General features: G+C 41.3%; 1 protein-coding gene across 3 annotated transcripts in view; it reads left to right on the top strand.

The window, feature by feature from the left end:
- ZFYVE28 (zinc finger FYVE-type containing 28) overlaps window positions 1-11,737 on the top strand; it is a 167,221-nt gene extending 155,484 nt beyond the window's left edge. For all 3 annotated transcript variants that reach the window (XM_064448988.1, XM_064448987.1, XM_064448986.1), the window contains 2 exons: window positions 8,419-8,522; window positions 9,427-11,737. In XM_064448988.1, coding sequence (XP_064305058.1) covers window positions 8,419-8,522; window positions 9,427-9,558 — 236 coding nt within the window. In that variant the 3' untranslated portion in view covers window positions 9,559-11,737. The remainder of the gene's footprint in view (window positions 1-8,418; window positions 8,523-9,426) is intronic.
- Window positions 11,738-12,987: the final 1,250 nt, after the last annotated feature.

Raw genomic sequence — 12,987 nt, 5'->3', positions numbered from 1 at the left:
TTGACTTTGTGCTGGGTGACGTTTGGGCACAGATGAAGATGTCTAGTGGTTAAAGCAACCTTTGCTGCATGAACATTGTTCCCTGTTTCTTGCAGCAAGCCCAACGGGTTTGTCCTCCAGGCCAAATCTGGGCCACAGGCCACCAACGGCAGTACATCACAGTCTCCACTGTAAATGGATTCAACGCACAGTCTGAGCGCGTTGCACCAATCTGACAGCATTGCACCAAAATTAATTATATCCTTTTTTGTACATCATTTCTATACTTCAGGTTACTGTTAATGATTTCAGCTGAAAGTGAATTTAAAGCAAATGAGCACATCAGTAGCTCCTCCCTTCTGCCATCGTGGCAGAACATGAGCATGTATCAAATTGAGGAAGTCCAGCAAGCTACCTGCCAGGAAAGCTTTTTCCAATTATCGAATAAATCCCTCTTACCGAAAGTATTGAATGTTTAAGGTTGCATCCAATCAATGGTAATAAAAAAAAAAAGCCAGCCCAGCAACCTGAACAAATAAATGAATAGTTTTAAGATTCTGCTGAAGGTTCCAGCCTCTACTTGGATTATGAAGATGAATCACTTGTTTTTGTCTGATATCTCATTCTTACTGTATATAAAACCCACCAGCTGGTCTGGGTCATAAAATAAATATGAATGTTTATTATGAGCCAGCTGACATTGGCAAGGGTATAAGAGTTAAATCCGGTGACCTTCTGAAGGTTGAAATACAATAAACTACAGATTAATTTGCATTCCAAAACAAAAGCATTTTCGAAAGTACAGATGAGCCCGTGGTATATATGTGCATCTTTGCTGTCCTAATGCTCTGGGACTTTTTTTTAAGGAAGCATATGTATTTATACTTCATAGAGTGTAAAAAGCACTATATTGTAGGGAGAGAATGTAAAGCAAATACATTTATATTTTCCTAGACTATAGATGAATTATACAATGTTCCATAATTAAGTTTTAAATATCATACATTTTGTGCCCTGGTTGTATGATGGAGATGATGGCCAGTGGGGGACAAAGTTCTGTGTATAAACTCAAAGCAAATTGTAGTGGCAGCTGCTCAGAAACAAACAGGCTGGGCGCTTTGCTACCAGGGATGCTTGCTCTGAGTTGCAGCAATAGCAGAAAGGGCCTGTGTCCCAGGACCTTTTGTGGTACTGCCTTTCTCCCTGTGTCCTGGTGAGCTATGAGCCAGTGCGGGGACAAGGTTATTGGGAAGTTCCTGAGCTCCAGATCTGGACAAACCACTGTTGGATAATCTGACCAAGAAGTTTGCATGGGACTGAGGGTGAGCAGCATGGGTTGCACGTGAATTAAAGCAAACCTTCAATTTGAAAATGTAAGGAAATTACTCTTAGTTCACGTAGTAAAAATGTATCCCTGCCAGGACAGAGCTGTGTCATTCTTCATATGTATTATGGCTTTAAAAAAACAAACATCAGGGAAATAAAAGTTTGTCTTTCTGCCACTTACGCATCTGGGATCCTGTTTCCAGCACCAATACAAAACTTGCTTTGTATGAGCCAAGTTTCCCATATATATACACACATAGAGTGTAACTTCTTTTTTTTTTCCTTGATAAGGATTTTGATGTATTCATTTCCTTATCAATCTGTAAATATAATCAAGCATAAGTCCCTGCTCACCATATTTGGGAGCATTATGTTTATCCTTGTGAGCTTGATGATTTTAATAGTGAACTTTGGCAAATCTGAATTTGGACCATACATGTATTTTGGGGTAGTTTATTACTTAGGTAGATTCATCAGTTGCGATTGAGGGAAGGTGAATATTTTTAGTTGTAAATGTCATGAAGTTACAGGCCTGCTAAGGAAGTGAGTTACACTTCTTGTCTACGAATAGGCATGAGACATCTGGAAATCGGGAGATTTTTCCCAAGAAAAAACAGAAAGCATTATGAACCTGCTGGTGCTCCATAAAAATATTTGCTGTAGCAATAATTTGTTGGAGCTCTGTCTGCAACCGTGCATTCATTTTCACTCCTTATTACTCTAGCATCCGTACAGAACTGCCTTGCTTGCTGCCACATAGAACTTGAGCCATAATGGATTTACTCTGGCTGCCAGTACAAATAACTGTTTGTGCTAAATGGTGTCAGCATCTCTTTGCTGCACAACAGGACGCTATTTCTCCTTGATCCCTTTCTGTCTTGTAATATTCCAGCCCACCCACTTTTGTCTAGTCACAAGTCCTTGCTGCTCTCCCAAGCCGCAGCACGAGCACAATTCGGTAATTTATGGTCCCAAGGCTCGAGCTCATGTTCTTGTTGCAACAAGAACAAGCCACAAGGTCAAGAAAACCTACCTGTGCTACTGTATGTGCAGAATCTAATCACCGTGAGTCTAGAATTAGCTGTCAATCCTAGCTGAATGCTTCAGTTTTTCTTTTGTCCTTTACATGCCTATGGCTACTCTATTATTTATAATGATGACCAGCAACACTTTCTAAATCAAAGAAGTCAAATTGTTGCACAGTTCAGTGGCCAAACGAATTCTGCCCATATAACTATTTCCTTATTCAGTAGCTGTGCTTACAACATGCAAGAGAAGAATCTAAAATAGTTTTCCATATCGAGGCAGTGTTTTATAATCAACTGAGCATACTTAATCATGCATGTAAAATTACAGGATTTTTTACAGTTTTTAGGTTGTGTTGCAATAATTTCATCTGACTTACATTTCAAGAACTTGCTCAGAGCCTTTTACCTTTTCAAAGACTATCCCTCTCTGTCAGTACAGTGTGGAACTTGTTGAGACTTCATTACAGGAGGAGAAAACATAAGCATGGGCTTATTTAGCTCCACAATGACATAACTAGGATTTTTATTAGGTTTGAAATTTTTTGCCCTAAAAATACATGTATTGCATGTTCTTCTGGCATGTAGTACGTAGATCTACATTACCAACTTGCTTCTGGTTTATAATAGTTGGTAACTCTTACAGAGAAATACTCCTAGTAATGGTTATATGGAAGATCCAAGTCTCTGGTCCATCTGATGTAAAGTGAAAATTTAAACCATATCCTAGTGGAAGTCGGTGTTTCCTATCAGAGTTGTCCATTCTACATAAATAATTATTTTGCCCAAAGAATGAGTTGCTGATCACGTACCTGTACAGAATGGACACAGGACATCATTGTTCAAGGTTGTTTGGAATCAGGCAGAGCAGAGGCTTGGCCCCAAGTCAGCAGAGCTCCCTGCTTTGGTGAAAGGTTTCTAGATTTGCACAGAAACTCCATCCTAAGAAAGCTGTTTGACAAGAGCTGTCCCCAAAGCTGGTCAGTCTATACCTCTGTTTTCTCCCTCATCCCCAAAATTTTCATCAAATATTGCTGAAGAAAAAAACTTATTTTTATTGAAAAAATATCAAGCCAGCTGTAATCGACACTGAATCTGCTGAGCAAGGGTAAAGATTACTTTGGTACAACTGCCTCCTAGGAATCCTATATAGAAGTCAGAGATGGCCCAGAATGACGTGGAAAATTGTGTCATAAGGGACAAAAAGTTTCATCTTACTGTGGCAGTTGAAGTGAGGGGTGAAGTCATGTCACCTTAGTTCTCTTTCCATATGTAAAACTGAGAATTTACAATTCCTGCTTTCATCAGAAGAGCTACAGCAAGCCCATCTGACCTTTTTTGCAGGTGTGAGGTAATGCACTTGGACTGCTGCTGCACTGTAAGTTCTACAGGCTGCTCTAGGGACAGCCCTCTTAAGGTTAGTTTGGTAAAAGTATAATCAGGGTTATGGATGATGTGCTCTAAAATCTAATGCACATCAGTGCAGGAGGAGCTTTCAGCTGAAGTTCTGCTTTAGGAATATTTGATAAAAACAGAAGATGCAGAAAGAGTCTTTTCTCTGAATTGTCTGGCCATAATCCAAACAGCACCACAAGCTTAGGGTTTAGTAGCTGCTGGTCAACAGGGGGTTGTGGCATGCCTGCTTTCTGATATGTTTTCTACCAGAGTATAGATTTGCTAAATTAGGCCTTCTACAAGCTCCAACAACTTTTGGGATTATTTCCCTCCCCCAGCCCTGGCCCAGTCTCCCCAGTCTCTTGTGTCTCAGCACCACTGAATGAACTTTCTGGTCTAATCTTGTTTGAATCAACACTGTTGATGGATTCGGGTCCAGGCTCTTTTCTCCTTGTGTTCCGGGACACAGAGATGTTCATTGGTTTTGTAAGATTGGATGGGACTGCAGTAGATGTGTTGCACATACTTCACGAAAATGAATTTGTGCTTTTTAACAGTGTTTACAGCGTCTATGATTTTTATCATGACTGTGGTTTTCTTAAAGCTCCAGCATCTTGGATTTATGTGAGATTTTTAACTTTCATAGAACAGAAAACTTGTAGCTAATGAAGTTGCAGACACATGTAAGGTGAATTCTAAAAGCAACATCATAAAGCAAATAAAAAGACTATAAAATTTCATGATTTATGGGAGATCATAATGCAAGATTTCTGGATAGTTAAGAGTTGGGAATACTGTTTCTCCTTTTTGAATGTCTTTTTCAGTCTTCACACTATTTAATTTTATCTTATGCCTTTTCCTTTCTCTAAACTTGCTTCTTACTCATTTAAATATTTGTTTCTCTTCCTTTCTCTGCATTTTTTTTTTTGGTACATGCTTTTAATGTTTTCTTCTAAAATTCATTTCTGTAGTCTTTCTGTCTCGTTAATCCCTTCCCTCCCTCCCTCCTCCTCTTTGATGTTTGTGCTGTGGTCTTCATCTGTTTCCCAGCAGACTTCTCTTAACTCTCATTGCATGATAAAGCAGTGGGCCAATTAGCCCACGAACAAGGTTCTCCCTCCATTCCTTGTACAAATCCCCGAAGCACAGGCAGATAGTGCTTTAGAGACTGGATGTTTCCATTTGCTGCTGCGTGCAGAGCTAATGGAGCAGCGTAGCTCAGGGAAGGACTGCAACATAAAAGCCTACGGGTGCGGTGCTGCTGCCCTGCTTCCAGCTTGTCTTCAGGCTGATGCTAGGGGTTTCATTTGCGTAACGCACTCTGCTCCTCATGTCGAAGCTTTATTCCCTCATGAGGCTGCTCTTCAGAGAATATTTCAAAAACCTGTTCTATAAAAAGCCTGATGACTCAGTCATTCATATATGTAAGTCAGAAAGGCAGCTCCCAAGGTTGAGCGAGATGAGGCATGTGAAGGGGACCTAGGGGTGTTGATCCCATTGCCGCTGGGGCTTGTACGGGCTGAGAGAGACATTCAGGGCTTCTCCCCCCCGACAGTGTGGGCGCCTCGGCTCCAGTCCAGGGTTGTGTTTAACTTCTCAGCAAGTGCATGCTCTCAAAATGAAACCTCTGTGTTTGTACTCACTGTAAGGACTTCTTCAGTCGCAACTGGAAGCAAAGGCAAAATGGCCTGAAGTTTCGTATTTCGAGTGTTATTTCAGGACTGCACCACTGCATGAATTTGGGCAAGACATTTCTCTCCTGATTTCTCCCCACGCAGACTTTACTGACTGTAGCTGGGTGATGAGGATTAAAGCAATTAATGTTTGTACAGCATTTTGAATGTTAAAAGCTGTTACGTAACCAAGTGTTACTATTTGGGGGTGTGCTGCAGTGCAGCAGAGCTCGGTGCAAGCAGTGGGGATGGCAGGAGGGCACTACAGCCCAGAGCAACGGGGCACGGGGCTGGCCGCGCAGCCCCCTCGAAGGGCCGTGCTCTTGTTGAGTCACTGTCCGGGGGAAAATGTGCCCTTTAGCTCACTCTACTGATGCGTTAGTTTAGTGAATCAGCTGACGTGACACCAACATGGAGGTAAAGAGTCCATCTGATGTGGGAGAACATTCTACAGAGAGGGTTATACTGTTTCTGTAAATTAAGTACCACTAAGACGTGATTTATTTTTTTATGCAATTATAAAAACAAGTTTGCAGATGAATTCTTCTGGCAGTCAAGTAATTCTGTAACCATGAACTATGAATTATATTACTATTATGAATTTATAAGGTCATTATTTATCAAATAAATTTTTTGTTTCTCGTGGGGGTTTTTTCTGCAATTTTTATTTAGCACTGGAGCCAATTAAATCCATACAAGGTCAATTAAAAAAATAACTTTTTCAACATTGCACTTCAAGGGCAACGACAGAAAAAAAAACCAAAACAAAACCAAAATGGTAAACACCTGATAAGAGAGCTGCTTTCTGCTGATGAGCTCAAGTCTTTGTGTGGGGTTGCATTAGCCTATAATGTGTCTGGACTAATCACGATCTAAGGGAAGGGGTGATTATGGTACTAGCTGCTGTGGAAGTTGTAGCTCGTATTGGCATGCTGCAGTTTGTACAAAAAGAGCCTGTGTTTTCTGTCTTTTGTGTGAATATTAAAATCAGTAACTAGCTGAACATGGTAGCCCACATTGATAAAGCATCGTAGTGAAGCAGGCATCTTACCAAACCTGCTTCTGCCAACTGTGTTTATTTTGCAGGGAGACCTGGTGGCACAGAGCTTCAATAACTTCCTAAACTTTGGTGTCTTTAAAATTAGTGAGACTCAATGGGATTGTTAAGTCCTTGAAAGCATAATCAAGGCTATGTGGTCTACTGGCAAGTTTTAAACAGGAATATCGTTATTGGCTCATTATTTTGTTTGGAATATGTGTGATAACCCAAGGGACCTCCTGGACGGAGAACGTGGAGGCGCTCAAGGTCAGCAGCCTTGCCGTGGTTTCAGATCAGAGGTTCCTGTGAAAGTGATGCAAAGTTTTCAAAATCATCCTCACCTTAGGAGTAAGTTTCACTGGGCAAGTTACATGTAGTAGCTAGGGAGGTTGCAGGGAAGGAAAAGAATTGGAAATAGAAATGTGTTGGTTTCGTTGCTCTTAATGCTTCGGCTTAAGCTGGCAGCCCTGCATCTCCCTGCTGCCATAGGAAAGCCTGCTTTTCAAGTAGAATTTAGTAGCCTTGTGTCCCCACAGAACATTTTCAGGTGAACTGTTACCAGAGATGAGGTGAAGGCTGTTATGTGCAGCCTCCTCTTTTTCACCACATCCGTCATTGCTCTGTGCACAGGCTTTGGTTGCTGTCCCTGTAGTTGTCACCTTTATCAGACGAGTTTGTTCATTAAATGAAAGATTGCTTCCTTAAACTAGTTCAACTTGCAAAAAAAGTGGAGCCCGTAAAAACTGAATCAATATTTGAAGTTCTCTTTCTTTCTGTTAATCTGCTTTTTGAACACTTTCTGCACTGAATGCTGTATCTTTTTACTTTTAATTTGACAAACGTTGCAATGTGACAAACACATGGAAACTGGTCACGGTTATATTTGAACAATGCAGTGGATTTTTTCATTTAATTATCTTTCTGCCTGTAGCTGTAGCCCTCTTGACCTCAGTATTAACTGCACCATATATTTTGTTGCTTGATAATATGCTCCTTGAGGCAGGGATCTTGCTTGTCAGGTTTATAAATCAGCAATTGCATGGGTTGCATACTGTAAATAATACTTGGAGAGAAGCTGTATACAGGGAACTTGGGTAAATACATCCAGCAGTTCACGTTCACTGTGTCCATGGATCCTTTCTGGTGCCCTTCATTAGATTTTTAAGAACTTAATTAAACAATCGGCTACCTCATTTCTACACTCGTAATTTTAGACTTTCTGAGGGTCATGTCAGCCTGTCACTAGCAGAAGCAGCTCAACAGAAGTGAGGCTAAATCCTTCTGCTTTGCCAAAACCAAATCATTTCCCTGCTTGGCTTTTATGAGAAGTTGGAGAGCTCACAGGGGAAACAACTGAAACATGCTGGTGGGATGATGGTTGAATTCTTTCTCTTCTAAGCCTCGTACACTTGATTTTGTGGTTTTGTTGTAGTTACTGGTAACTTCCAGTAAGAGTCCTAATAGCTTAGCAGACAGTAATCAGTCTCTGAGTTTATTACCTGTAGAGTTGCCTGCCTCGTTGCAGAAAAGCAGTCAGCCTTTCCGTAGGGAGGGCTGAAGAAGCTCAGAACAATCTCAGCTCTAAGCTTATTTTGATGGCTGGTTGCACTGACAAAAACAGCCACGTTCCAACTCTGCTTTAATAGTCTCTTGCCTTCATACTTTATTTTGCTTATCCCCTTTCCCCTGCCACTTTCACTTGAATAGGATATATTTCGAGTCCAGAGCTGCCATGCTCTGTTTCAGGGCCTGCTGTGCTCTGCCCAAAGGTGGGCACCTGGCAGAGAAGCAGGGGGAGTTGAGCCCTCTCAGGCATCCTGAACTCACCTGGCTGCCTGTTCGCAAAGCACCTTGAGAAACTCAGATGGAAGCAGCTGCTGTTATATTTTATTCTCCCTACTCCCTTGAGGATCTGGTAATTGCATGTTTGTTTTTATTCCCTTTTGATTTATGTTCCCTTTTGTTGCTGTGCTTCTGACAGATCCTCCCGACTGGGTTCCAGATGAAGTTTGCAGCTACTGCACTGCGTGCAAGGCTCCTTTCACAGTCATTCGCAGGAAACACCACTGTCGGAGCTGTGGCAAGGTAATGACTCAAACACGTGAGGAGCTATCTGCCAAAGAGATCAGCAAATTTATGCCTACCACAGAAACTCAGCTGCACAGCAAAATGTGTGCACTTGGCCAGGGTTTTCAAGTCAGGAGTGTTAGTATGTCTTGGCTGTCAACTGCTCAGCTTGCATTTAGAAAGTGGGGAAGGGGTGGTGTTGACTTTTATACAGCGATAAATTGAGATCCTGGAACAAACACCCAAATCCAGAGTCACTCTGGACCGCTCAGAGCTTTAACGATCTGCAGCAGCCTGCATTGCAAGAGGTGATGCACAGCTCAGCTGCAGGGACGGGGTGTCCCTTGGCTTTCTTTCCGGACCTTTGCAGGAGGGCTGCGGTGTGTAGGGCTTTGCCAGTTCGTGGGGGAGGAAGAGGGAGCAGGGGAGAATAAAAGCAGTCATGTGCCTCAGGAAGCCAGAAATCTGTAGTCCCATTTCACTTGATGCTGTACAAGCTAAAAAGGATGAGGGTAGAGAATCTGTTTTTCGTTAACTTTATACTGGACTTGCAGGAGTAGGAACTTTGGAGATACTCACAAATATTTCCCTAGTCTTTCTTTAAAGCCAATGGAGAGAGATGCTTCTTTTCATCTCTGGTGGAGCAGCCTTCCTCTTGTGACCTGCAGAGGCAGACAGGCCTGCCTTGGCTAACGTCAGTGCTCGGGCACCGTGTCAGAGAGGCTAAGCTCGGTCAGATTAATTGGTCATTGGGCTATGAACTGCCTGCAGAGGGCTTTCACTTGCTGTGCTGAAGGAGATTGGTGTTACTGATTCACAGGAGTCCCAGCGCATACAGTCTTCTCTCCCCTCTCTTGAGAACAATTTTGTCCCATCCAGTTCTTCAAAGGAGCTAAAGTGAAATCTTCCTCTTGTTTTTCAGATCTTCTGTTCCCGCTGTTCCTCCCACTCTGCTCCATTACCTCGTTATGGCCAGATGAAGCCTGTCCGTGTTTGCACTCACTGTTACATGTTCCATGTCACTCCTTTCTATAGTGACAAAGCTGGTATCTGACATATTAAATTACTGGTGTGTCTTCTGGAGTCTTACATGGACTGATATATTTGACCTAAGCCAAGAATTAACTTGAAAGAGGGACCCCATGAGGGCATGAAAGCTTTGACATCCATTATCATAAATTTTGTACAGACAGTTTTTATTGCATTTTACTAAGCTGCTAAAGGGAAGCATGAAGCGTCTGTGGCTCCAAGGCTACAGTACAGTCTTCCATAAATTTATAACATTAATGTTACGATGCCATATGCAGAACAAATGCACTGTGTGGAAGGAAATAGGGCTCAGAGAATTGAACAAGCATTGCTGCTTACCTTACTTGCTAGGAGCAGAGTAGCCGGTTAACTAGTCCATCCCAGCAAATCAATCCCAAAGCTCAGACACTTCTGTGCTCACTAGAATACCAGCATGGCTGTGGATGTCAGCGCTCTCCCTCCTGCTGTGGTTTAACTTTCCCGTTACTAGATTTTTGCTAGCTATGCTAGGATTAATTAAAGCAAAACTATTTCAAATCCATATTCCGTATTTACAAAGGCAAAATTTTCTGTGACTCACATAGGAAGCACTGAGGGTCCTGAAGCATTATGTTTCTGTTGCCTTTCATTTACTGAGCAGAGCAATAACTCCAAGTTGTCTTCTAAAAATGAAGTTTTACAACTTCCAGTTCCATATTTTGGAGTTTTGGAAGTATTTATAATCTGCATCATTTATGCTAAATCCTGTTAATAAAATTATAACACAGAGCTTTGGTTCCTATATTAGCATTTAAAACTTAACGAACTTCAGAGGAAATGGTAACCAAATGAATGAATTAATATTAAAATACATATTTTTGAAAGAATTTAGCAGTAGAATTCAGTAGGTGTGACAAATTATTTCTCCCATACTGATTTTTTCAGATGGTTTCTAAATGGCAAATATGTGATGATATATTCAAAAGGTCCTACAGAATGGTCAGCCAGAGAAGGGTACTTGTCCACATTTGGCAGAGTAACTGTGTAAAATATTGCATACTGTTACTTCATTCATGCTAACAACTCAGATGTTTGTATTTGAAACACCAGGGATTAATTTTTATCTCCACTTGGAGGGGAAAGAAATAAGACTCACATGGATTCACGCTATGATCGTGCACAAACTATTTGCGGTAAGAGCTCCCTGAGCACTGAGGTTTCAAAGGCGTTCGGACATGCTTTGAGTTAGCCACATGAAAAGCAAGACAGCGTGCGCTCTGGTTGCAGAGGAAGCGAGATCAAGAGCTCTTTGCTGTATCCCCTTTCCTGACTCGTGGTGTTACACACTGCGTTTCAAAGTGATAAATACAAAAAAGGATGAGGAAGTTGTTTGCGGTATCATGCTCAAGAAAGATCGTCATTCAAAATGATAAAACAAAAGTGGCCAGTGTAATTGATGTTTTGGGTTTTTTCTTAATTTGTTTCTTTGGGAGACATCGCCTTCGTTAAGTGGTTTAATATTCAGTGTTAATGAGCCATATAAGGGTGCAACAGTTTGGCACTACCGTCACATGAATCAGATGAAACAGCTTCACTTAGTTTATGTGTAATGCACAAGCCTTATGATGCTGTTTGTAAACTATGTCAGCTATGATGTGTTATCCTCACCTTATTTATATTTTTTTAATTATTATTTCCCTGAAACCTTTCCCATGGAATCCTTGAGTCAGAGTGTTGGCATTCACCAGAGTTTGGAAAGGCATGGGGTTGGGCGATTGGTGGGAGGTAGTGGTGCAAGCAATGATACCTATTCAGGCGTAAATCTCAGGCTTCACATTGCAATGATTATTGCAGTTTTATTTTTAGAAAAAAAACCAACAAATCTAATGCTTCTTTTATAGGATTAAAAAAATACAACAAACTTCAATTGTGAAATAAATATGCACAAAAAGTTGCTTCTGTGAAAAAAAAAAAAGAATCTTATTTAATGGACTGAATATTTATTCAAGCTTGTTTTTATTTTGTAAATGCTGTAATTCAGAATCATTTCCATAAATATGATATTTAAAGATCTCGGACACTATAGTTTCTTATGTAAATACAGACTCCTATTTCTCTTACTGAAAAGCACAATGACTATATCAATACTAATATACATTTGCCTCAAGGAAGACTTGCATCTTGTAATCTCTTCAGATAATTAAAGTGTCAGGACTTTCTACTTCCATGTGCTGGATTGCTCCTTCATTTCGGGGTCTGTTTCATGGAGTGACAGCTGCCATCCTGTCAAACAAACTGGCGATAAGTCTTTCTCACTTCTGCAAATAACGTGAAAGAAATGAGTTTAAATTGGAAAATGGAAGTTGCCCATACAGAGGGGTGGCAAATCAAAGCTGGAATACCAGCCTGTCACTTAACGTTGTCTTGTGCTCTCCCTTGCCACCGGCTGAAAATCTCCCTTCCCAAAATATCTTGTCGGTGGCCACTTCACGCATTAGGCATATTCAATCTGCCCGTGTCACATCTGAACCATCTCATCTGTGGGGGATACAAATCTGCAATGAAAATAGCGCTCCTTGGATCTACCTGCACAGTTATTCTTATGAAGCGTAAACGGCCAGTGCTGATTCATTCTGCTCCTTGTAGGAAGTAGGTTTTATGAGAATTAATGTTATTTTCCAGAGGACTTAATGCACGGCTTTGGGATGCCGTTTCACTGAAGAAAAAAGGTGTTACAGCTCTGTGACATTAGGGTCTCAGCTTCAGAGGTGCAACAGCGGGGAAAAATTTATGGAAAGTCTGCATACAAATTTAAGATTGCGTTTGAATTAATGTACATGATATTTATGGGCTAATAATGCTGCCTTAAGGTGTGTATAAATAAATGAACAGTAGAAATTTATCCTAAAGGGACTTTTAAAATTAAATTTAGATCACTTCAGGGTTCTGAGGGAAAAAGGGGATCTCTTTTCTCCAAACCACAACAATGCATTCCACAACAGTTTTCCTGTTGGGGGTACCACAACGGGAACGATATGGGATAATAAGGTAAGAGCAGCATTGCCAAAGGTGGCAGTAGTTCACCTGTATTGGACTCTCCTGTATGACAGGTTCCCTCTGAATCAAGGCTGTTTTCAGGAAAAAAAAAACCTACAGTAGACTCTGAAGTGATCCTTTCTAGATCTGTACAAGTCATACAGCGTTTCCTGCTCTCTCCAGGTTAGTAAAGGGAGGTGGGATATCAGAGCTCCCTCTGCAATGAAAGGAACTTCAATTAAAAAATCCCTCTGCTTCCAGAGAATACCTCCGTCCAGAAAGCTCAAAAATACTTAAAAGCTGTCACACGGCAGCTCAGTGAGGAGGAGGCTGGATGGAAGCGATGGGCCAGGAAAATGGCCTTTGTGTGTGTTGTCTAACCTGGGAAGAAGGGGGAGGACAATGGGGTGGGCACATGTGTGGTGGTGCTGGTACGCGG

This window comes from Phalacrocorax carbo, chromosome 4, assembly GCF_963921805.1.
Source record: "Phalacrocorax carbo chromosome 4, bPhaCar2.1, whole genome shotgun sequence".
Taxonomy (NCBI): domain Eukaryota; kingdom Metazoa; phylum Chordata; class Aves; order Suliformes; family Phalacrocoracidae; genus Phalacrocorax; species Phalacrocorax carbo.
The sequence above is the reverse complement of the archived record's forward strand: the minus strand, read 5'-3'. Positions and strand labels throughout refer to the sequence as shown.